The sequence below is a fragment of the Mustela nivalis genome (genome assembly GCF_964662115.1).
Source record: "Mustela nivalis genome assembly, chromosome: 17".
Taxonomy (NCBI): domain Eukaryota; kingdom Metazoa; phylum Chordata; class Mammalia; order Carnivora; family Mustelidae; genus Mustela; species Mustela nivalis.
The window spans coordinates 49,280,086-49,306,079 of NC_139036.1; the positions used below are offsets into that span (position 1 = coordinate 49,280,086).

General features: G+C 38.9%; 1 protein-coding gene across 11 annotated transcripts in view; it reads left to right on the plus strand.

The window, feature by feature from the left end:
• Positions 1–25,994, plus strand: part of HELZ (helicase with zinc finger) — a 182,485-nt gene that overhangs the window by 110,321 nt on the left and 46,170 nt on the right. For all 11 annotated transcript variants that reach the window (XM_082706632.1, XM_082706629.1, XM_082706634.1 and 8 more), the window contains 6 exons: positions 1,532–1,650; positions 2,846–2,991; positions 4,464–4,611; positions 7,685–7,868; positions 12,246–12,474; positions 20,030–20,234. In XM_082706632.1, the coding sequence (XP_082562758.1) occupies positions 1,532–1,650; positions 2,846–2,991; positions 4,464–4,611; positions 7,685–7,868; positions 12,246–12,474; positions 20,030–20,234 (1,031 nt within the window). The remainder of the gene's footprint in view (positions 1–1,531; positions 1,651–2,845; positions 2,992–4,463; positions 4,612–7,684; positions 7,869–12,245; positions 12,475–20,029; positions 20,235–25,994) is intronic.

Here is a 25,994-nt window from a genome sequence, read left to right on the forward strand (position 1 = left end):
AAACCTCCTAGACAGTATACTTTTGTGGGAAAGTGTAGAATGGCTTTGAAGAGCCAGAATATGGAAGAATACTTAGAAGTTGCCCATGTGCTTTGTTCTGGGCTTACTTATATTTGATTTCATTTAATTCTCATATCAGCCCTGTGGAGGGAGGGTTCTTTGGCAGAAGAGAAAACCAAGGCTCAGGCTAAATCAGTTTGATTAATTCAAGTTCCCTGTGCTAGCTTAAGTGATAGCTCTAACAGTTTCATGATATATCCAGTTTCATGATTCAAGCCTAGCTCTATTTAATTAAAATGTCATCTAATGAAAACAGTGGTTTTCAAGTAATTAGTTTTGTAGAACAAAAAGCACAAAGTTCCCTTAACAGGGAGAAAAATGCACAAGGCTCTGTCATGTTTGGGCCACTGTCAGGAAATAAATAAGTTGTTGATACTTACACTATCAACCGTAACCATAACCTTTTGTCTGAATGATGGTGGTCATTACTGCTGGTCAGTAAGATTTAGAAGATTCCCAACCTAAAAACAAGTTGCATAAAAAATGGTTTGGGACTTGCTGATATTCGTAGACATAGGTATAGAAACGGAGGTTTGGTTCTTAAGCCCTCCTCCCAGGAGACTCATCAATCCAGAGTTTTATAACTGTCATTCTGTTGAGAAACTGCTTCGTTCTTTTGCTATGCTACTAAAAGGAAGGCCCCTTTCTTCCTAACTCTGTGTATTGGCAGCAGGGGAGAACTTTTTCCTTCTCCGTATTGAGACCGTAGGATTTTTGCCTCTTTCCCCACTTAGGGCAAAAGGACTTCCTCCTCCCTCTGGATACAGAATCCTGTGCTCCAGTGCGAGTGGCCGTAGCACTAAGATGTGGGATGCCTCTTACTCTAGATGGTTGGCTTCTGTCTGTTCCTTTTTGCACGCTGGTGATTTTGTTTTTCAGCCAGAGTAGGCTCTTAGACAAGTAATTTTATAGATACACCAGACACACACAAAACCCCCTAATAATCAGATTAGTGAATCTGCTCATCGACATTCCCTTTGTTTTAGTCAAGGTTGGATTATAACTTTCTCCCTTATATTAGATTTCAGGTATGATTTTCATTAATATTTAATATGCACAATAAAGCTAAAGTTACTTATAAACTGCCATTGTTTTATTTTTGATATTTCATCACACAGATAACGAAAGGACTATCAATGTTCAGTTGCTGGCCCTTCTTTTTGCTGCAAAGCTGCTATCTTGTACTTTAAACATCTTTTTTAAGTGTACTCAGTCAGCTGTTCTTCCGGGGGCCCTTAGCACCAGATGCCATTTCATATCTACTAGTGGGTAGAATAGTTATTTCTTTTCATCTCTGTTCTTTACATAATGATTTAAATTAATGATTTTCTAAATTGGGGATGGGCATTGAAAGTACTCCTAACTCTGAAATCAGCACACTGAACTCTTTCCTTAGCAGAAAAGGAAAGAAGTACTGCTGCCTTTATTACCGCTGTGAGATGCTTTACTGTGTTTATACTGTACTTTGTAGGGTTTTTTACACACATTCTATTAGATGAAGCTGCCCAGGCCATGGAGTGTGAAACCATTATGCCTCTAGCATTAGCAACTAAAAACACTCGGATTGTCTTGGCTGGTGACCACATGCAGGTATGCGCCCTCTGAGTCATCGTATGGAAGGAGCTACTAACTATGTTTTAATGTTTAATACTCTGTTTTCTAAAACGTCCTACGAAATTGTGCCATGTATTACAGTATAAGTACTTTAAATATTTCTGTGCTAATAATGAAAAATACTGCCTTTTCTGAAGGAAAATTACTATCCCACTGTTTTTTTCCTTCTTTGGATAGAGAGTGGAATGAGTGAGTCTGTCAGTGTTATATGTCATGCTTTTAATTTGAAGACCAGCTTTCTAAGTGTGAAATTTGATTTTTACTTTTCTTTAGAAAATAAATTTAAGTTGACCTCCCTACAGTTCCCCAGTTTTTGTCCCTAACATTTGTTTTCATGAAGGGTTGATTTTTTTTTTTTTGCCATCATGGGAAACAGTGTACTTAATTCAGAATAATCTCCAACATCTCAAAGAATGTGTCTGGGTTTATGGATTTCAATACCCACATAAGGAAAGAGAAATAGAATTTTTCTGTTCATCTTTGTTTTACAGAGTTGTGGTTTGAAGTTCCTTCTCTTCTGCTCTGATCGAGGTTGAACCTATGTAGTATTGTAGCTCTGACGACATCATGAAAGAGTTGAATGTAGAGGAGGAAATTCTGTTTATGTTTCTTTGCCAAGAGCAGTTTAATTTTGTTCTCTAGTCATCAAAAGTATGATCAAGAATGGCTCCTTATACTTTATGAGATAAAAAGCATTATTTTACTGATTATTCCATTAAATTTTTGAGCCATAGGCTGTATATCCTTCCAGCTCACCCTTTTAAATAGTTGATCAGTTTTAGTGAGGTAAGTGCCTCACTCCCTCAGTGGTGCAGTAGGGTTGCATCTCTGAAAGGCACTGAAGTAATAGCTATTTAGTATGTTGGGGGAGCCCTTCATTAACCTATGTGTGGAAACCCTGTGCTGTGTCGATATACTGAAATGAAGATTTAGAAATTTGAACCCACTGAGCCACCCAGGCGCCCCAAGAGTTAGAAATTTTAACCCAGTTCTTTATGGTAGTAAAATTGTTCAGAGAAAGTATTTTCGATTCTGCTCATTCCAGCATTTGGCATGTTGAGATTTAGTACATCAGAGGTTTCAGCATAGTGGATTTTTTTTTTATAAGTAGGTTAAAAAAGTGCTACTTGCATATTTAGTTAAATTTTCTCTGTATGTTTGTCTGTTACAGCTCAGTCCTTTTGTTTACAGCGAGTTTGCCAGGGAGAGAAACCTTCATGTTTCATTACTTGATCGACTCTATGAGCATTACCCTGCTGAGTTTCCATGTAGGATCCTCCTCTGTGAGAACTACCGCTCCCATGAAGCTATCATCAAGTAGGTGTGCCCCTTGTGTATCACACTTCCTGCAGTCTCAGGGGAGGGAGCTCACTGTGGCTCTGGAAATGAGGGACAGGCTATTCCCAGCACAGTTACATGGTGTCCCTGACATTGCTAGTTCCATGAAATATTATTTCTGAAAAAATAGTGCCTCAGAGGTCAGCTGTCATGTTCCATAAAGTAGGGCAATCCTGGAAACGAAAATTTTAGGTTCTACCAGTCAGGATGTTTTTCTGTGACTAAATATGTAAGATGTATGTAAAACTATATGTTAAATATATTGACAGAACATGTAGTAGTTTCTTTTATGTCTGGCCATGTTATACAGGGCCTTTGTTTTAAAAGTAAGAAGGGAGGAAGCAAGCAAGGAAGGAAAACCTGTGAAACTTAGTCATGAAGTTTTTAAAGGTTTCAATTAAACACAGTATGCATCTATAAAAATAAAAATATCATAAGTGATAGCTCAGTGAGCAGTCACGAATTGAACATACCTTTGTAACCCGACCTCCAGATTAAGAAACAGAACATTAGCAGCACTCTGGAAAGCCCCTTTTGCTCCTTTCTGGTCACTGCCTCACCAAAAACTTAAAAAGAGTGTTTTAAAGGTTTGTTTTTTTTTTTTTTTAAAGATTTTATTTATTTATTTGACAGAGAGAGATTACAAGTAGGCAGAGGGGCAGGCAGAGAGAGAGGAGGAAGCAGGTTCTCCGCTGAGCAGAAAGCCCAATGTGGGGCTCGATCCCAGGACCCTGGAATCATGACCTGAGCCGAAGGCAGAGGCTCTAACCCAACTGAGCCACCCAGGCACCCGAGTTTTTTAAAGTTTAATATAATTTAATAATATTGATGATGTTAGTGAAAATCGTTTTTGGGTTTCTCTGGAAACAATAGGGTAGGTATAAAAATAAATTTAGATTTAACTATGACCTTTATCAGTCTCTCAAAATGTGAGTCTCTTGTTGCCAGTCATTTGCTGTAGTTAGTAATGAATCAAGTACTTAGTATTTTCATCTGTAGAAAGTATTCTTTTTGCACCTGAAGACTTCAGTATCCTTTGGATGTGTGTATTTCAGTGTCTATATATCTTTGTGTTTGCTTGTTTAAGTAAATGATCCATATAAATAAAAATATGTGTTAACCAAGAAAATAGCTAGTAATTTCCACAGAGAGCAAGATCCCATCTCGTATTGAACTATTGTCATTTCTTCCTTTCCTTTCTATATTCTGGCTTCATACCTGACCAGATTCATTTAGCAATGGTATACCAGGAGCCTACCCTGTTGTTATTGCTGTGGTTAATTTTTGGGACAGTCTTGCCCTCAAAGGTGTTAGATGTTTGAATTAAAATTAATCAAGGACATACAGCAGCATTATTAGAGTTGACTGATAATTTTTTTTCTTATGGGTGAAGTTAATTTTGATGATAAATCACTGTCTATTTACTTATTTATTTTGGTCTTTTTTGGCAGTTACACCTCTGAGCTCTTCTATGAGGGCAAATTGATGGCCAGTGGAAAGCAACCAGCACACAAGGATTTCTACCCACTAACTTTCTTTACAGCACGAGGGGAAGATGTACAAGAAAAAAATAGCACAGCTTTTTATAATAATGCAGAGGTACCTTAGTTTTTTGCAGATTGTTGACATTTTCACATTCACATGGTCTGTTCTTGAGTGTTCATTTATAATTTTGGGTTGTCATCCTGTTGTATGTCATTTACATGAAAATAGTATGTAAAGTTTATTCTTTTTGTATTACATTTATTTGTTAAAATGAATCTCCTGTGGAAACAAAAACTGATTTACATTTTGATTACATTTGATTTACATCTTTTTTTTAAAGATTTTATTTATTTTTTTTTATTTATTTGACAGAGAGAGAAAGAGAGTGCGAGCGTGTGCACAAGTAGGCGGAGCATCAGGCAGAGGGAGAAGCAGGCTCCCCACCGAGCAGAGAGCTTGATGGGGGGCTCTATCCCAGGACCCTGGGATCATGGCCTTAGCTGAAGGCAGATGCTTAACTGACTGAGCCACCCAGGCACCCCTTGGTTTACATTTCTTTCTTCCTTTATTTTATTTTTTTTTTGGTTTACATTTCTTATGACAAAATACAAAATACATGACTTCGTTTAAAAGAAAAGCCAATATTATTTTCATAGATTATTATTGTTAGCTAACTAAAATAGACTGTATTTCATAGTACATACTCAAATGAGTTACCATTTTAAATGAGACTTGAATTGCAGAATCCTGTGCTGCAGATAGATTATACAGGCCTGGTTGACAGTGTTCCTAAGCCATTATGTGCTGTAACTTGTATGTTTCTCTTACAGTTTCTGACTTTTTAAGTTTAGAGAGAGTGTGGGTAATACGGTCAGATCAGGCAGCAGACAAAAACCTGTGAAGTCTTTAAGGGTCAGCAGGCCAGAGTCTCTGGGGTTAGGTACAGGGAGTGGAATTCTGGACTTCAGGAAACCCAGAGGAGGGGGTATGGTTGGTTGGTCATTAGAGGAAGCGGTCTTGATCTGGATCTCCATTTCCCTTTCTTCTCTTGAGCCCCATGCTTTGCTCATTTTATTTACAAAGAAATGCATCTTATTATGTAACCGTAATTCATCTTTCTTTTTAAAAAATTGATCAGAGGTCTATAGTTAGAAGGCAGTACAAGAAAATCAACTGCTATTAACTGTTCAATATAGGTCTTCTGTGGCTTGGAGCTGTGGAAAATGGGATGTGATGCTCACCAGCTGCCAAAACCACCTGGAGTAACTCTTTCAGCCCAGGGAGGTAGGGGAGGTCAGAAGTGCCTCTCAGCTACTGAGATAGCCTTTCTGTAGGAGCTGCGTGGGGATGGCTGCATCCAGAGTTTGAATGCCCTGGCCTCCCTCTTCTGACTGAGTTTCTGTACACTTTGTTGAATAAATGCTTCTCAATTTCTTGTAAAGTCTTTGATCAGTCTCCAGAGACTGATTGCTGATTTTGCCCAGCTTAATAGATGTCTGTCTGGGAGAGAAGTTTCCCCAAGCTCCTACGTCACCATTCTAAGTCTGTGTATTTTGACTTCAGTTTTAGGCTTATCCCTTCACAGAGGGATGGGGTAGAGAAGTGATCCTATATTGCTTAGTGGTAGGAACTCTGTGTGTGCGTGTTTGGGTGGGGTGAGCAGTAGAGGTGTCTCCCCAACTTTCATCCACCCCCATATTTAACCAAGTGGGTGAAAATAGTTTTTTCTTATTCTTTATTGCAGTAGACTCTGGCCCACCTTTCTTACTCTTTATCCTGACAGCGCCATGCCTTCAGTCTAGCTTACTCTTCAGAACCCTTGGATAGTCTGTATGTCTGAAGCACTTCATGTTAAATCATCATAACAGTGGGGAGACCCTAGTCTCTACCACTGTCATTCATTGAGTTTGTATCGGGCAGTGAGAACTGAATCCTAGCTAATAATCCTCAGGTTCTTAAAAGGAATAAAAATACTGTCAAATTTTTATTAAGTATATTTAACACTGTAAATATAAGTACGTATTTTTAACCAATATTAAATAATGTTATTTAAAACAAATTTAAGAGACTTTATTCTCAGGGCACCTCAGTGGCTTAGTCGGTTGAGCGTCTGACTTTTGGTTTCGACTCACGGCTTGATCTCAGGGTTGTGAGATTGAACCCCACTTTGGGCCCTAAGCATAGTCTACATGAAATTCTTTCCCCCTTCTCCCTTTGTCCTCTGCTTCTCCCTCTGCTCGCCTGTGCACACTCTCTCTCAAATAAATCAATAAAATCTTAAAAATGAAACAAAACAACTTTCTTCTCTATGCCCCTAGAGTCTAGCCTAACCCTCTGTTGAGCTTGCTGTTTCCAAACACACACACACACACACACACACACACGGAATATATATGGAATCTGTTTTCTAAATATACAGCAATCACTCAGCAGGCAAAGAACATGTTTTATTAATCTTTGTGTCCCCCACTGTGCCAAGCATTGAAACTTTGATCAGTTCATTGTATTAAAATAGATCGAATAAATTCAGTTAGGTAAAATATGGTGTTACTTTATTGTAAGGTTAATTAAATGGCTTGAGCAAACTTGTACTACCAGAAGGCAGTGAACTGTGGAAGTGTCTCTCCAGTCCAGATTTATCTCAGTCCTAGCTGTGGTTTGGTGTTAGCTCTTGGCTGCTTTGTTTAGTTGTATCAACAGGGGAGGGTGACAGTTCCAGAACTTGTACTGCTGAGACTTCATGGTGGCACTGACTCTTGGAATCTTTCAGCTGGCTGTTCATTTCACTGGCCTGATACAGGCCGAATGGACGGAGAGATCCTGGGAATGTGGGGAATGGCTTCCCTGACTCCCTCGATGGGGTTGCCGGTTTCATGGCCCTTTCCCAGTCCTCCTCTCTACCTAGGAAATTGAAACGGGCCCCATTTAAGAATGGAGGCTGACTGAAGGGTGAGGGCCAATAGCCCATTACATTGTTTCTGACATTCATGTTTTCACTGGGTGCATTTTACTTGGGTAGAATTTTACTCTTTGAAATGTACATAAAATTTTTCTCCTTGTGTTCATTCCAGCAAAGCATTACTTCTATTTAGAGGACATTTTTGAATGACATTTGCTAAAATGGCATCCTTCCTACATCTGTTTCAATTACCGTATCTTTAATATGCATATGTGTGTGTGTTTAAAGGTATTCGAAGTGGTGGAACGTGTGGAAGAGTTGAGAAGGAAGTGGCCAGTAGCGTGGGGGAAGTTGGATGACGGCAGTATTGGTGTGGTCACTCCGTATGCTGATCAAGTGTTCAGGATACGTGCTGAGCTTCGAAAAAAGAGATTATCCGATGTTAATGTAGAAAGGGTGCTAAATGTTCAAGGTATGTATTAATTGAAATGAATTAACATATTTAGATGCTTAAATCTTAAAGTGTGTACACATTTGATTTTTAATTCTCCAGGTCTTTTTTTGGACAAGCGGTTGTGTATTCATTTCATACCAAGTTCTTTATCTTTAATGCCAAATTTGGCAATTAAAGGTCAAGCTCATTTACATGTTTATTAAGTTTTTGTATCCAGGTGAAAGAAGTAGGAACAAATGGATTTTTTTTTTTTAAAGATTTTATTTATTTATTTGACAGACAGAGATCACAAGTAGGCAGAGAGGCAGGCAGAGAGAGAGGGAGGTAAGCAGGCTCCCTGCCGAGCAGAGAGCCCAATGCTGGACTCGATCCCAGGACCCTGAGATTATGATCTGAGCCAAAGGCAGAAGCTTAACCCATTGAGCCACCCAGCGCCCTGGAACAAATGGATTTTTTCAGTGATCGTAATGGTGTGAATGCTACACACTACATCTGTGTGCAGTAATTGTAATCATAGTATTGTATAACACCTACGTCAGCATACTCTATCTGAAGAGTAATTTGTTCATAAAGGTTTTAAAAAACTTGTACCTATCAAGCATATTCTGTTTAAATGCATTTTTAAAGACACAGTTTGTTTTTTAACCTATAGACGTTCCTAAATGAATAGTTACCAGCAGCTCATTTAAATTGCCTTCATGTAATTAGTTGCTATAGAGTTTGTGCTTTTATTTTTTATAATTTTTTTAAAAAGACTTTATTTATTAACAGGGGCGGGCAGGGGTGGAGGGAGAGGGAGAGGGACAAGCAGACTCCCTAATGAATGTGGAGACCCACGTGGGTCTCAGTTCCAGGACCTGAGATCATGACCTGAGCTGAGGTCAGACGCTTAACTGACTGAGTCACCCAGGCACCCCGAGTTTGTGCTTTTAAATATATGAAGGAACATTATCACATGAGTGCTGGAAAAGTTCAGTACAATTACAGTTTTAGGTTTCTCGGGAATGTGCAGTAGTAAGAGCAATGCAGTTTTAGATTATGGGGACAAAATAGTTCCACTATACCATGTGTTATTCAGATCCCTCAGATTCTGGGCATTTGTTTCATTATTTATTTACATTTTAGTTAACATATGATATAGTGCTGGTTTCAGGAGTCAAATTCAGTGATTCATCACTTACATGCCTTTGACAACAGGTGCCCTCCTTAATACCCATCACCCGTCTAGCCCATCCCCCGCCCATCTCCCTCCATCAGCCCTCAGTTTGTTTTCTGTCATTAAGAGTCTCTTATGGTTTGTTTCCCCTTCCTACACCTTCCCATATGTTTACCTGTTTTGTTTCTTAGATTCCACATGGCATTTGTCTTTCTGTGATAGACTTATTTCCCTTAGTGTGATACATTCTGGTTCCATCCCCGTCATTGCAAATTGCAAGATTTCATTCTTTTGGATGGCTGAGTAATGTTCTGGTGTGTGTGTGTGTGTGTGTGTGTGTGTACGCGTGCATGCGTGAGTGGACGTCCATTGTGTGCGTACAAACTTCTTTATCCGTTCATCAGTTGATGGGCATTTGGGCTCTCTCTAGTTTGGCTGTTGTTGATAATGCTACAGTAAACACGGGTGCATATACCCCTTGGAATCTGTATTTTTATATCCTTTGGGTAAATACCTACTAGTGCAACTGCAGATTGTAAGTTAATTCAATTTTATTTTTTTGAGGAACCGCTGACTGCTCTCCAGAGTGGCTGCACCAGTTTGCATTCCCACCAGTGTTCAAGAAGGTTCCCCTTTCTCCACATTCTCGCGAATACCTGTTGTTTCTTGTGTTGTTAATTTTAGTCATTCTGACAGGTGTGAGGTACATGGTTTTGATTTTTTTCTTTTTAAAGATTTTAGTTTATCTATTTTAGAGAGAGCCCGTGCACACGAGTGGGGAAGAGGGACAGAGCGGGAAGGAGAGGGAAAGGAAGAGAATCTCGAACAGCCTCTGTGCTGAGCACGGAGCCCAGTGTGCAGCTCAGTTCCAGGACCCTGAGATCATGACCTGCGCTGAAACCAAGAGTTTGGTTTCTCACTTACGACCAAGCCACCCTGGTTGCCCATCATTGTGGTTTTGATTTGTATTTCCCTGATGATGAGTGATGTTGAGCATCTTTTCATGTGTCTGTTTGTTGAAGAAACTGTATTTTTTCCATTGGACATTCTGTCCTGCTTTGTCGAAGATTAGTGGACCATATAGTTTTGGGCTCATTTCTGGGTTTTCTGTTCTGTTCCATTGATCTGTGTGTCTGTTTTGTACCAGGACCATACTGTCTTAATGACTACAGCTTTGTGATATAGCTTGAAATCCAGAATAGTGATGCCTCCAGTTTTGTTTTTCTTTTTCAGAATTGCTTTGGCTATTTGGGGTCTTTCGTGGTTCCATACAAATTTTAGGATTATTTGTTCTAGGCCTGTGAAAAATGCTAGTAGCATTTTAGTAGGGATAGTATTAAATATGTAGATTATTTTGGGGTAGTATAGACGTTTTAACAATGTTTGTTCTTCCAGTCCATGAGCATGGAATGCTTTTCCATTTCTTTGTGGCTTCTTCAATTTCTTTCATAAGAATTCTGTAGTTTTTAGAGTACAGATCTTTCACCTCTTTAGTTAGGTTTATTCCCAGATATCTTAGTTTTTGCTGCAATTGCAAATGGGATCGATTTTTGATTTCTTTTTCTGCTGCTTCATTTTTGGTATATAGAAATACAACAGATTTCTGCACTTTGATTTTATATCCTGAGAGTTTGCTGAATTCATTTATTAGTTCTCGCAATTTTTTGGTGATGTCTGACAGGTTTTCTGCATTGAACATCATGTCTGCAAATAGTGAAAGTTTGACTTTGTCTATCCAATTTGGATGCCTTCTTTTTTTCTTTTTTCTTTTGTCTGACTAAGGCCAAGACTTCCAGTATTATGTTAAATAGTAATGGTAATAGTGGACATTTGGGCATTTGTTTATTTATTAAAAGATTTTATTTATTTATTTGACAGACAGAGCACAAGTAGGCAGAGAGGCAGGCAGAGAGAGAGGAGGAAGCAGGTTCCCTGCTGAGCAGAGAGCTCGATGCGGGGCTTAATCCCAGGACCCCGAGATCATGACCTGAGCTGAAGGCAGAGGCTTTAACCCACTGAGCCACCCAGGCGCCCCTGGGCATGCATTTAGAAGGAGTATTACCAGTAAGGTAGGAGGCACCCAGAGGAGACCTGGGATAGGTAATGCACGATCTAAAAACTGCCACATGGGACAAGTCAGAAATGAACCCGGGTTGTTTGGCTAGAGAAGACTGAAGATTGATATTAAAACTGTATTCAGAAATTTATAGATTTGCCACAGAATGAGGGAATAGATTTGCTACTCTAAGAAAGACCATAAGAAAAAATGCTGTGCAAACTAGATTCTCAGTAAGCCTTCCTTACGGACTCCGCTGTGTTTGCCTTGTTTAGCAAGAAGGCTGGTCCAAGGAATGGGCCTTGCATGGAGTGGGACTGTAGATGAGATTAAGTCTGGTTCCAGAAATAATATTTTTAAAAGTTTATCATTCTAATCATTTTTATATGCTCATTCTGAAAGTAGCTCTCCAGTTCAAAAATACACAAAATACCACTGTTCATTGGCATTAAGGATATTAACCTCATTGTGCAGCCATCACCACCATCTGTCTCCAGAACTCCTTTCATTTTGTGAAACTGAAACTCTGTACCCATTATATGAAAACTCCCTGTCCCACTTCCCTCCACCCCCTAGCCTCTTGGAACCACCATTCTGCTTTCTCTCTATGAATTTGACTACTCTAGGTACTTCATAGAAGTGTGGTCCTATGGTATTTGTTCTTTTGTGACTGGCTTATTTTATTTAGTGTAATGTCTTCAGGGTTCATCCGTGCTGTAGTGTGTGTCAGAATGTCTTTCCTTTTTAAGGCTGAATGATATTTCTTGGTATGTATACACCGTGTTTTGTTTATCCACTTACCCAACACTTGGGTTGTTTCTGCCTTTTGCCCCCGTGACTAATGCTGTTATGAACACGGATATATAAATATTTTTGAGATCCTGCTTTCAGTTCTTTTGGGTAAATGCCCAGAAGTGGAATTGCTGGATCCTGTGTTAATTCTATGCTTCATTTTAATTCTGTGTTTTAGTTTTATGTTAATTGTTTTAGGAGCCGCCACACTACTTTCCAGAGTCTTTGGCATACCATTTGCCATTCCCACCTGCAGGACACAGGAGTCTCAGTTTCTCCACAACCTCACCGACACTTGTTACTTAGCAATAACATTTAAAAACTGAAATGCTTTTATTGTATCAGTGGTTCAAAGTAATCTTAAGTCTTTCATTCATTTATTTTTTTATAGGAAAACAGTTCAGAGTTTTGTTTCTTAGCACAGTGCGTACAAGGCATACTTGTAAACACAAACAGACACCGATTAAGAAGAAAGAACAGCTGCTGGAAGATTCCACGGAGGATTTAGATTATGGTTTTCTCTCTAACTACAAACTTCTCAATACCGCCATCACAAGAGCACAGTCCCTGGTTGCTGTGGTGGGCGATCCCATTGCTCTGTGCTCTATTGGAAGATGCAGGTAATTCTGTGTTCCTAAAACACTAAAGGGGAAAATGTACAGTAATTCGCATCCCTATGTATATACTTATTTATATGACCTCTTGTCTAATTAAAATCAGGTTCAGGCACCTGATGCCAGTGGGAACACAAAAATAGATTGCTTTGGGTCTCTTCATTATGTTCGTAATTATGTATTCTTTCATTCAGTCATCACGCAGCAGGTATTTCCTGAGTGCATGCTATGTTCTGAGCGCCTTTCTAGCCACTAAGAATGTATCAGTGACAGAAATGAATAAAAATCTCTGCCTTTGTGGGCTTTATGTTTTATTGGGGAGGAGAGGAAGACTGAGATTAAACAGAACAAGAATACTGTATGTGGTAAGTTCAGTGAAAGAGAAATAGAACATAAAGGAGAATTAGGAGTGATGGGGGTGCAGCAGGCTGCTTTGTGATTTATGGAGTGTGGTCAGAGCTTCCCTCACTGAGAAGCTGACTTTGAAGTGAAGGAGCGAGCTATGGTGATATCTGGGTAAAAGTGTTCCAGGAAGAGGGAACAGCTTGTGCAAGGGTCCTGAGGTGGTTTTGTGTATATGTGTATCTTTGATGGAGATTGAATTTTTTATTGATATTATTTCATTTTTTCCCCCTTCATTATTGTGTGAGCTTATTTTTGGTGAATTTTTTCCCCCTTCATTATTGTGTGAGCTTGTTTTTGGTGAATTTCCTTCTCTACTTACTTTCTCTCAGGGCTTCTCAGTGTAAATGATTCTTGGTGTTTGGTTAATCCAAGGGTCTTAAAATTAAGGAGGTTAGGAGTGGTTATTACTTGTGTTTGAATAGTGTTGCTAGTATTCCTATATTTTCTACTAAAATGTAGTTAAAATATCAAAATATTTTATATACTTCCAGGTAATAGGAATTTTAACTGTTTGAGGCTAGTAATATGAGGCTTGGTCTTTATAGTGTTGAAACTTATGTTACCATTAACAAAAAACAGTTGAACAGAAATTTATAGCCTATATTATTTATGGAAAAGAAATACAGTAGGGATTACTTAAAGTTGTGGAACTATTCTGGACCTGTTAAAGTGAATTCAGATAGTAGAAAGCAATGTAGACACTTCCGAATATGCCTTGGGTTATTATTTCCTTTTGATAGTTAGAATTAAAGTAGACAGAGCTGTTAAGAAGTGGCCTAAACCACCTTTTCTATTGCAATATAGATATGGCAGCGTTTTATTGTCTGTTTTCCTGTTTCAGCAGGAAGAAAAATTCTATGGGGAAAGGAAACAACTGGGACTTTTAATAATAATCTGCGTGTATTAGAGTTTAAGACTCCAGAAGAAGTTAATATACTTTATAGGGGAAAGCCATTAATAAAGGAATCAAGTAGTTTTAATTTATGATTAGGTTATAAAAATAACCTTTTATTTTAAAAAAAATCCATGGGACTCCTGGGTGGCTCAGTTGGTTAAGTGACCGCCTTCATGGTCATGGTCCCAGGGTACTGGGATCAAGTCCTACTTGGGGCTCTCTGCTCAGTGGAGAGCCTGCTTCTCCCTCTGTCTCTGCCCCTCCTTCCCACTCATGCTCTCTCTCTCTCTCTGACAAATAAATAAATAAAATCTTCAAAAAAATAATGAAAAAATTTTAAAAATCCACAAAACTTGAGTGGTCCATGGCTTATTTATGCATAGCTAAACAGTCCTGTTGTAAAATCTCTCTTTTTTTTTTTTAAAGATTTTATCATTTATTTGAGAGCGAGAGAAAGAGAGGGAAGAGAGAAAGAGAGGGAAAAGCAGACTCCCCACTGAGCAGGGAGCCCGATTGCAGGGTTCGATTTCAGGACACCAACATCATGATCAGACGCTTAATCAACTGAGCCACCCAGGCACCCCCAAAATATCTTTAATTTCATACTTAAAAGATGGATTTCTGTTCATTTTTAGCCACTAATGATGAAAAGTTGGGGAAAGGAATGTATTAATTCCAAGTTACAAATGAATAAAACTAAGTGTAATAATTTAGCTTTTCTCCTAAGAATTTTAGGCGTAACTTTAATTACTTTATAATACATTGAAAGCATATTTGGTTAGAATATTGCTGTGATATTTACCATTTTGTTTATATTTATCATTAGAAAAATGTGAGAATACATACACTTTGGTTAGAATTTAATAGATTAAAGCACATATAAAATAGGACAACTTATTAAAAAAAAACTAGGGGAAAAACAAATTAGAAACTACTGGGGGAGTAAGTAGATATAACAATAGCCTTGAGCCAGATTTGTTTTAGACTCCTTTTATAAATAATGTCAAGCATTTGCCAATATGAATATTATCTTTCAAAAATGATTATTCCTTTTGTAGAGTTGTATTACGCTCTGAATTCCATGAGATAAGCATTTTTTCACCCCTTCTGTGACATAAATTGTTATTTTCTCAGAGCGATTAGGTGAATAATTCTGAGGCCATGTTGTCAGGATTATCTAGGGCTAATTTTTAACTTGTAGCCAGGCCTATTGTTTGCTTATTTCTTACTATACAGCGGAGTGTAAGAGGTTAACTAGGGAGAAAAAAATCATGTGATGTATAGCTAATTTGGAATGCTGGTTATCTGTGTTATTTGGACAGTTTAATCAGGGCTTTAATTTAAGAGCTGATAGTTGAAGTGTATGGGTATTTGTGCTTTTTTTTTTTTTTTTGTATTTGTGCTTTAATCTTTTAAATTTCATTAGAAATTAATTTAATCTCATAATACAAGTAAACTTGGGGGACATACATGGTTTTTTTTTTTCCCTCCAAAGCTTTCAGCTTTTCACTAAGTATTTCAGCTTTTCAGCTGTGGACTTGTTGTATATGGCCTTTATCTATTTATTTTTTTAAGATTATATTTATTTGAGAGAAAGAGTGAAGGAGAGCACGAGAGTGGGGTGAGGGGCAGAGGGAGAAGCTGATCCCCCGCTGAGCAGGTTGCCCAATGCAGATTTGCAGGGCTTGATCCTAGGACTCTGGGGTTATGACTTGTGCCGAAGGCCCAAACTGACTGAGCCGCCCAGGTTTCCCTACATGTATGATTCTTAGGCACTGTAGTAACAGAGGAATGGATTCTTTGTAGTTTGAGTTAATCAGCCACGCCCCCTGTGTCCCATTCAGTATTTGTGAAAAACTAATATATTTCCAAATATTGATTAAATTTTCAAGGAATAATTATGGTATATAGTATACCAGTGTAGATGGCAACTGTTAGGGGCACCTGGGTGGCTCAGTGGGTTAAGCCTCTGCCTTCGGCTCAGGTCATAATCCTAGGGTCCTGGGATCAAGCCCCGCCATCGGGCTCTCTGCTCAGCGGGAAGCCTGCCCTCTGCCCCCGCCCCACCTTCTCTCTCTGCCTGCCTCTCTGCCTACTTGTGATTTCTGTCTGTCAAATAAATAAATAAATAATCTTTAGAAGGCAACCATTACATAATCTTTTTGTTGTATTTTCTTTTTTGGGGGGGGGATTTAATTTATTTATTTGACAGAGAGATAGCACAAGCAAGCAGAGTGGCAGGCAGAGGGAGAGGGAGAAGCAGGCTCTCTGCTGAGCAGTTGCTTAACTGACTGAGCCACCCAGGCACCCCTTTTTGTTGTATTTTTAAATAGAATTTATCTGTTAACCTAAAGTGAATGTAGTGACCTTCCTCCTTGCCAGCTCGCCAAGTCAACGAATAGTATCTGCTGTTTACTGACAGCTTTCTCTTGCCAGGTGCTTGGTTAAGTGCTCTGCACACTTAGCCTTATTCAGTCATCCCAACAACCCTGCAATGTGTGAATTTTATTTGCATTTTAAATGGGCTGCCTGATTCAAAGAGTTTAAATTACTACCCAAGGTCATTTACCTATTAAGTGGTTCACTCAAACAGATGTCAAACCGACTTCAAAACCCAAACTCTTCTCTCTGGCTTACCCTGCCTTTCCCAGGAACTGAAGAAAATGCTTGTATAAATCTACAGCGTATGGGGAGGGCTGGGAGGAGTAATACATTTCTCCAAATCAGTGTGTTGGGAAGAGGTTTTCCTGTGAACTGGATTTCTTCATTAGCAAATTCCATTTACTGAGTGAGATAAAATTGTATTTCAGATGTATGTATATGTGTATGTATACATATGCACTCTCTATAACTTAAGGATGCTCAGTGATTTTTCACTGTTTTGTTGGTGATCTTAGAAGCAAGGTTAGCATAAAAACAAAACCAAACTTTGTTCATGTGGTAACTAAAATTAAGGTTATCTTCTTGAAATACTTGTAATTATATTACAATGTAGAAACATACTTGGGTTCTCTAGTTCAAATTGTTGTCATAATAATATGTGAAAATTTTAGGGATGGGTCTCAGAATTAGTGCACCCTATGAATAACCACAGTGGTGAAGTCTTCTCAATGTGAATATAGTTGAAGTTCTCAAGTGATCTGTGTGTTCAGAATTGCCTCATAATGCCATACATAGTATTTAATAAAGTATTGTGGAGTTCAAGGGCTGTGAGCCTACATGAAGAGAGAGAAGAAAAAAAATTATTTTTTTAAAGATTTTTAAAATTTATCTGACAGAGAAAGAGAGGGAGAGAGGGAACACAAGCAAGGGGAGTGGGAGAGGGAGGAAGAGGCTTCCTGCTGGGCAAGCAGGGAGCCCGATGTGGGGCTTGCTGGATCCCAGGACCCTGGGATCACCACCTGAGCCGAAGGCAGACCCAGAAGCCCTAAGAAAAGGAAAATTTTCAACTTTAAGAATTTTTGAAGGAAGGGCACCTGGGTGGCTCAGTGGGTTAAAGCCTCTTCCTTTAGCTCAGGTCATGATCCCAGGGTCCTGGGATCGAGCCCCACATCGGGCTCTCTGCTCAACGGTGGGGGGAGCCTGCTTTCCTCACTCTCTGTCTCTGCCTGCCTCTGCCTACTTGTGATCTCTGTCTGTCAAATAGATAAATAAAATCTTTTTAAAAAACTTTTTTTTGAAGGAAAAAATACATTTCTCTGAAAATTTAAAAGTGAGAAAGTATAATAATAATACTGTTGGTGTCTTATTTTACACATGTGGAAATTGAGCTACAGAGAGAGATTAAGTTATTGAATTGCCTGAAGTTACACAGCTGAATGACAGAGCCATGACCAAAACCCCAGAGCGAAGTTCTGGAATCCATGTTCTTGACCACTTCCCCATACCAGTGGGTCATTCAAAGGATAAGTGAGATTTAAAATAGAGATTTCAGGTTACTTTCGGAACTTGTTTAACTTGATTAACTTACTGTGTTTATTGTTCTGAAATGGTGTCCATTAGCTCTAAGCCTGTGTCTTCGAGATCCCTGACATCTTGTAGACCAAGACTGTCACTGAGCTACTAGCTTCTCTTGAACTGTGGGGTTGTTGGAAGGTTCTGCTTAATTAACTCTGTGTAACTTCAGCTCTTGTTCAAGAGCAGCTGAGGTCAGTGAGGCCGGTATAGGAGCAGGGTATGGGATTTTAAAAGGAGCTTAAACATAGAACAAGTTCTATGCTGGAAATGAAAATCCGTTATAAAAAATTGGTATTAAAAACTTAGAGTAAAAGTTGCTGTGTCTTAAATTTCAACCCAAATATGAAATGCCATTTTATGAAATTGATACTTTATCAATTAGACCAAAGAAACTTCTGAATGTAGCATGTAGAATCATGTTGATAAATGTTCCCACAGTTGAATACTGTGGCTTTATTTAAATCAAAAGGGCAGAAAAGTTTATGGATTTTAGCTTCTTAGTGCTATATTAAAGATAATCCAGGGTACCTAGGTGGCTCAGTTGGTTAAGTGTCTGCCTTTGACTTAGGTCTTGATTTCAAGGTCCTGGAATTGAGCCCTGCTTCTCCCTCTCCTTCTGCAGCTCCCCCTGCTTGTGCTCTCTTTCACACACTCTATCTCTTTCAAATAAATAAATAAATAATAGAAAGATAGTTCTTCCTTAGCTTATCTTTCTTAGCTGTGAGAAAAAAGCCTTGATTCCTTCAGAAGGGTTCTTTTTTCCCCCTAAGGTCACATACATTTATGTATGTATGTATGTATGTATGTATGTATGTATGTATGTTTTGGGGAGGGAGAGAGAGAGCAGGGAGGAGCAGAGTGGGAGGGAGCGGGGCAAGCAGTCTCTGCAGTGAGCCTGGAGCTTGTCGTGGGGCTCCATCTCATGATCCCAAGTTCATGACCCGGAGATCTTGACCTGAGCTGAAACCAAGACTCAGCCACCCTGGCACCCCCAGAAGGGTTCTTAAAAAAAATAAAGGTTACTAGTGTGCATTTCTTAGCAACACATACTTCCTGTAGCTGAATGACTATTTTGTTATTCTTTATATCTTATTGTCAGAAATGCTATTTAACATTTTGTAATACTTGTTGTTGACATATAGACCTGAAATTTCTTTTGGATCCATTTCTTAAACTCATCTTTACAAAAGCATAAAAGACATATGTAAGAGAAACATAGTTCAAAATTAAACCGTGCGAAGTTTTATGAATGTATGAATAACCCATTTCCCACTCATATACTAACATTTATTATATAAACCTTTTCATTTATGCTTCTTGAAGCTATCTTGATTACTTCTTGTCCACCTGGACACAAGGATACCAACTTGGGAAGAAACCATTTCATGTATCTTTTATAGTGTAATAAAACATTATTTGAACCTCATGTTAAAGATAGGTATGCATATTTATAATAGCCATTTAAAATTTTTAAAAATTTATGTTGTCTTTTGTAATATGTATTTAATTTTTTTGATATTTAAAGATCAGTTTCCAAACCTGTAGGAAGACAGCTATCCAACTGTAACAAGTTTTTGAATTTTTTTCCCTTTACTATTTATTAATTTGATTAGGAAATGAATAATCAACATTAAAATTCACATCTAACTTCCTGCATTTTTCATAATCACCTTAACTCTCTTAGTCAGTTAATGTTCTGTGTTCTGCTTGTGACAAGGCATCTGTTTAAGTAAGAGAAAATACAGGAATAGCTAGTTATTTCTTAAGTATCTTCCTTGAGGATTATCTACTTTGTGGTTTAGATTTATGTCATGAGTTGGCTTTTCTTAGTCATCTAGCACCAGGTTCCTTTGGCCCCATAATTCAGATTAGTCTGATTTATATATGTCTATATTTGTGTGTGTCTATAACGTATATGTAAGTATGTATTAAGTACAAATCATCTGTAAAATGAGTTAGCATCAGTTTTGAAATCCTTACTTATGTAGATAACAAAACTATCATTTTTAGATTAGTGTGGATAATTGAGCATTGACCACATTACTTGCATTGGTCAGGCAAAATTAATTGAGAGCATAATTTGTATTTTCCACAATATTTGACTTGACTGTAGTTTCAGAATCGAATTTCTGGAGTCTTGTGATCTGGTAGAAAGATTATACCTGAATCATCGTCAGGTGAATGTTGATCTAAGGATTGGGGTGGGAAGAGGGAATTTGAAACTATCTTTAGTTGCTTATGTTCGTTTCTGTGATTTTATCCACTGAAATTGTATACTGATCTTCTAATAAATCTTTTCTGTAGGAAATTTTGGGAACGGTTTATTGCCCTGTGTCATGAAAATAATAGCCTACACGGAATCACTTTTGAACAGATCAAAGCTCAGCTAGAGGCTTTAGAACTCAAGAAGACGTATGTGTTGAATCCACTGGCACCTGAATTTATCCCCCGGGCTCTACGACTGCAGCATTCAGGAAATACCAACAAACTGCAGCAGTCACCCCCCAAGGTAAAGCCTGCTCTCGGAGTCGAAGAAGGTAGAGGGAGAGAACAGCACAGAATGGCCCAAGGTTCACTGGGCTGCAAGTTTCTTCAAGTATTGGAAATGAAGGTTACATTGGGTGGCAAGCAGTCTCTTCAAGGAGCTTGTTTAGTTCGGATATGCACGTGACAATACAGTGTGGTGTGTAGCCATGCTCAAGGTCATAATCATCCTCAAAAAAGTTTCCAAGTATCTGATTGCTTTTGTGTCCTTTGTATGATACCTCCCTGTCCTCTCTGCTGATAGGCGTTTATTTAGCATGATGTGAATACAACAAAGCAGTTTAAAAGACTGTTAACACTCATTAAAAAGAGCCCTCAGAGCGTATTATTACAAGAAATAATATTATATAATAGTGTTTGTCGAAAACAGTTCTTAACCTGTGTTGATCAATTCATTTCAAGTAATATTTGACCCAGTGAGAAAATTCGGTTGACTTCTTGAGGATTAATTGACTTGACCTATATTTTTTGTGTAGGAAGTAGTCCAGTCAGGAGTGGAGGTGAGTCAGTCAGGTCCATGTCTGCTTTTGAACCAGTTATTTTGGGCAGGGACAGCTGCTGTGTTTGCTACAGTGCCTGAAAAAAATAGGCTTGCACCTACCATCTAGAAAAGAAAGTTATGCGAATAGCGTGTTTAGTATCTGCTCTGGTTTTTTTGGTGTGTTTATAGTCAACAGTATGGTATGAAATTTATTGACAGGAATGAAGTAAAAGAATATGCCAGTTTGGGGCTTCATTTTAAAAATGTAAAACCTGATATGTGAACGCTAATTAATGGTTTAATATCTTGAAAATCTTTGAGCTGAATAGGTATTAAGCTGAGAAGAGAACTACTTCTGTGTTAATATACCATTGTATATTATTAAATAAAAATGGTCCGAATGTGCAGTCATGTTTTACTGATTTGGGATTTCTAGGGGATTAAACATCTTGTATAAACAAGTCTTCTAGATTTCTAAACCTTTAAAATATTAATTAATAATCAACTTATTTATCAGATAGTTAAGTTGCTTCTCTGTGCCAGATGCTGGGGTAGGTGTTAGAGAAGCATAAGGGAGCACATGAGGCCCCCTGAGTCCTTTGTGGCAGATGTTGGAGGATGATGGTCAGAGGAGGCAGGTGGATTCAAGGCAGTTTCCACCACAGAGTTCTTGTTTAGCAGTCCACTGAATAGAGGGGGATAGTGCTAGACTGAGCAGACATTTCAGAAACTAGGATATAAAAGCTCCGTCAGGGCAGAGATTTTTGCCTGTATTACTTACTGCACTGGCCTCTGTGCCTAGAACAACACTGGCTCATCACAGGTGCTTCAAAGAATTTTTCGAGATGAATGAATGAAGCTTAAGAAAGAGCTTATACAAAAGGTCAGAGGTGTGAGAGAGCGGGCTCTGCAGGGACCAGCGAGGCGTTTAGGGTGTATGGGGAGTGGGGAATCCAGGTCGAAATTTTTATATTTTACTGTTTTTTTAATTAAAATATTGTAAAATCATTATATTCTTTGCACATCCTTAACTACAATAGAGTAAAATCTTCTTACGGACTTGGGAGTGGAAGCATCAGTTTACGTACAATAGGTCAGCCAGATTCAAGCCAGGGTCCAAACGTGGACTGATTGCAAGCAAGATCCTGCAGTTTGCTCTGTATTTTTCTTGTAAAAGTGAAGTAAATAGAATATGTTCAGTCCACTTGCTTTTCTAAAAACCATAAACTCCCTGAAGGCAGAAATCCAGTTCTGTATACTTTTTATGGCCCCTAATGCCTTGCCCCACACTTTGTATGTAGTGGCTGCTCAGTAAATATTTGATAAGTGAGTAATGGTTACGGTGCATCCAGTAACCATGTGGCCTTTCTCTCTTTCTCTTTCTTTGTGGCTTTTCTCTTTTAATAAGAGGATTGTGTAATTAAAGGCCAAAGCAGCCATCGCCCTGATTTGATTTTTTTTTTTTTTTTTTTTTTTTTACTTTTTAGAAAATACTCTTCACTGATGCCACAGATACCATCTGTTATTTCTGTCACCAACACAGCGGTTCATCAAATTATTTATACACCTGGCTATTTAAAAATATTGATTATTTATAGCATGTCTGAGAATACTCAGTAATTTTAAATAACTGAGGTGTAGTAAGCAAGAGGTTGTTTTTGTCACTTTATCTCCTTCTCTCCCCAGGATTTTATTTTACTTCCATTAAATTGTTTTGAGGTTTGCATTTGTACTAGAGTCTTGTTTTATTTCACTTTCTGTTGTAGGAAGTTTCAAATAATCGTAAGTAGAATAGTATAATGAATTCCCTCTCCTTTTTAAAAATTTTATTTATTTGAGAGAGTGTGAGTGCACATGAGCATGACCATTAATGGGGGGAGGAGCAGAGGGACAAGCAGACTCCCTGCTAAGCACGGAGCCCAACTCAGGGCTCAGGCCCAGGACCCTGAGATTATGACCTGAGCCAAAGCCCAAGAGTCAGATGCTCAACCTACTGAGCCCCCCAAGTGGCCCTCTGTCATCTAGGTTTACTAATTACCAACTTAAACTTATCTCATCCCCCCACCAGATCTACACACTGGAAAATTTTGAAACAGATTCCAGATATTTTATTTCATGTGCTAGAGTCTTTTGATGAATGGAGATATACTTCATTATTAGAAAAGGATGCTATTTATGAAAACGTGATACTAAACCATACAATTTCCCCTTAAGTTTTCCTTAATGTATAGCTTTATATTAAAAATTAGTATTGTTGATGTTAGACTATGATTTAAGTCCCAGTCGGATTTCCTGGAGATGGAGTCGTCAGAAGCCTGGCTGATAGTTGAAAGTTCTCCAGGACGTGCTTGCTCTGGGTTGTGTTTGGCGACGAAACATGGCCCGAGCTGTTTAGCAGTCACATAACTTTATGCTAAGAGGTCCGTTCTGTGATGGTGTTAGCAAAGGTCCAGAATGTTTGGGCTCCAGGAGCCACTTGTCCAAGCTGGTCCTTTCTTGCCTTCCTCTCTGCAGGCATCGTTTATTGCCAGGAGACTGCAGAATTAGCACAGAGAAAAGCAATTTGCCTGTTTTCATTCCACTTACTCTGAGGGCATTTGCTGGGAGCAGCATTTGGAAGCTTTGCTAAAATGGAACCAGATTCATTTGCACACACTCTGAAAACCAGTTGGAGCAGAGATAACACTCAGAAATGGATTCTTTTAAAAGACCATAGCATTATTTTATAGATTTTAGTTGGGAGTTGTTTTCATAATCCGTCCCTAGCTGCTCACTGTCCAGACATCAGAAAACATGTCAGTCTGTGTACGTCAGTAGCCTCAGTGCCCACCCAGGGGTAGACGTGTGTTGGGCCTCATTAACATTTGTTGAATGCGTAAGTGGAAAACGATGTGTAAAAAAAGAAACATTTGACTTAACAATGATGGAGTAAAAAGTCCATATGAACTATGTTGACACGAGCTGTATTTGCTTATAAAAATCCTGACATTCTACTAAAGGTACACAGACTTTATTATTGGAATTATCACTGTGGAATGACTTTCATACATAGTTCGTGCTAACCCTCCTGCTACGTTATTATTTGTTTATAAGCTACCAAACACCATGTAATTTTTCTATGGACCAAGTATACTTACTGCCCTACAGCTTCATGCTGAGTCAAAGAGTCCGAGGAAAGTTTCTCCTGCACTGAACTGTACAGAGTGCTGAATTATACTTGTAGAGGTGCATATCTTTTTACATGATAGGCCTCAGTTGCTTCTTGAGTTAGCTTATCCCCCAACCCTGAGTTCCGATGCATGTTGTCTGGCCTACTTCCAGCTTCACAGTGTAGGATTAACCTAGACTGTGGTTGTTCTTTGTGTTGGTTTCCTCTTGTGGCTGCAACAAATCAGCACAAACTTAGTGACTTAAAACAACACAAATGTATTATCTCACATTTCTTTGGGCCACATGTCCATGCTGCCTTGGTTGGTTTCTTGATGTTGGGTCTCGAAAGGCCAAGATCAAGCAAGGTGTGGGCTGACTGGCCCCTTATCTGGAGGCTCTGGGAAGATTCTGCTTCAGAGTTGACGAAGAATCCAGTTTCTTGTGGTTACAGGACCAACATCCTTATTTCCTTGCCTGCTGGAGCATTCTTAGCTTCTGGAGCCTTCTCTCCCATTTTTGGATTTGGCTCTTCTGTTGTCTCAGAGTCACCAATGATGTATTAAATCCTTCTCTCCCTTGGAATCTCTGACTTCCTCTTTTTGCCACATCTGTCTGATTCCAGCTGGGGAAACTTTTCTGCTTTTAAGGCTCATGTGATTAGAGTGGGTCCACCCAGGTAATCTAGGATAACCTCCTTATTTCAAATACACCACTTAATTATATCTGCCGCATAACATGGCACAGTCATGGATTCCAGGGATCAGGGTGTGGATGTCTTGGGGTGCTGCTCGTACCACACTGACTGCATCACTGTTTTCTCTGCATGCTGCACAGTCACTCCTGCTTGATGGTTCATTAGAGGCTAAGAAATCTAAATGGTGTGCTATCCTTTTGGAACAGTCTTACCTCCTTTCTTCTGTCCCTGTATGTGCCCCAACTGCTCTTGATGTCACTTCTGATTGCTTCTGCTTCTGATCTTCCCACTTACCCCTGCCGTCTCTGCTGCCTGCCATGCTCACCTTTTCGTGGTTTCTTCTTTCTTCTGCCCTGCTTTTCTTACTGCTCCTTTATTCCTCAGAAGTTTGTTTTTTCTAGCTAGTGCCGATCACTGGGAACATTGTCCGGATTAATGGACCTACTGTGATTCTTAATGGATTGGCTGTGATTCTTTTTTGAGTGTTTCTTTCTGACTCTCTAAGAGTTGGAGCTTCCTTGCCCTAGTCCCCTCATAACGAGCTTACCTGACCACATGCCTTTAATGTTTAGTGCTGACCTGAATAATTAACACTGCCGACAGATAGGGAGATAAATGAAGTGTCACTGTACTTTTGCTTTGGTCAGGAAGAAATTTCTTTTCCTGTTGTAGTTGTTATCCACCCCCTAGATGTTAGGTACAGATAACAGATTTGTATCTGTCTAAGGGTAAGTTGTATAGCATGCTACTTGTGTTGTATCATGGCTTTGTGTGTTACATGGAGCCAATAGAATGACAAATTTTTTTAAAATCCAGAAATTCAGAACCATTGTCTCTTCAAATACTGTTTCTGCCCTAAAGTCATCCCATTTAATGGTACATGAGTCTAGCATTGCTTATTTAATAAATCTTCGGATGATGGACATTTAGGTTGTTAACATTTAACACACATATAAACAATGCTGTGGTGAACATCTGTGCCCAAATCCAGTATTACTTCATTTGGATAAATTCCTGAAAGTGCAATTATTGGGTTAAAACATGTGTACATTTTTGATGCTTCTGGTAATGTTGGCAAATTGCTTTTTAGAACATTTGTACGCTCTCTTAAGCAAATTGTGCCAGTGTCTTTTCCTGTTCCTTCAGTAAATTTTACACTTGAAGTTGCCATGAATCATGCTTGAAATATCTTTTTTTTTTCCCCAAAGATTTTATTTATTTATTTGACCGAGAGAGATCACAAGTAGGCAGAGAGGCAGGCGGGGCGGGATGCAGGCTCCCTGCTGAGCAGAGAGCCCGGATGCGGGGCTCCATCCCAGGACCCTGGAATCATGACCCGAGACAAAGGCAGAGGCTTTTACCCACTGAGCCACCCAGGCACCCCCATGCTGGAAATATCT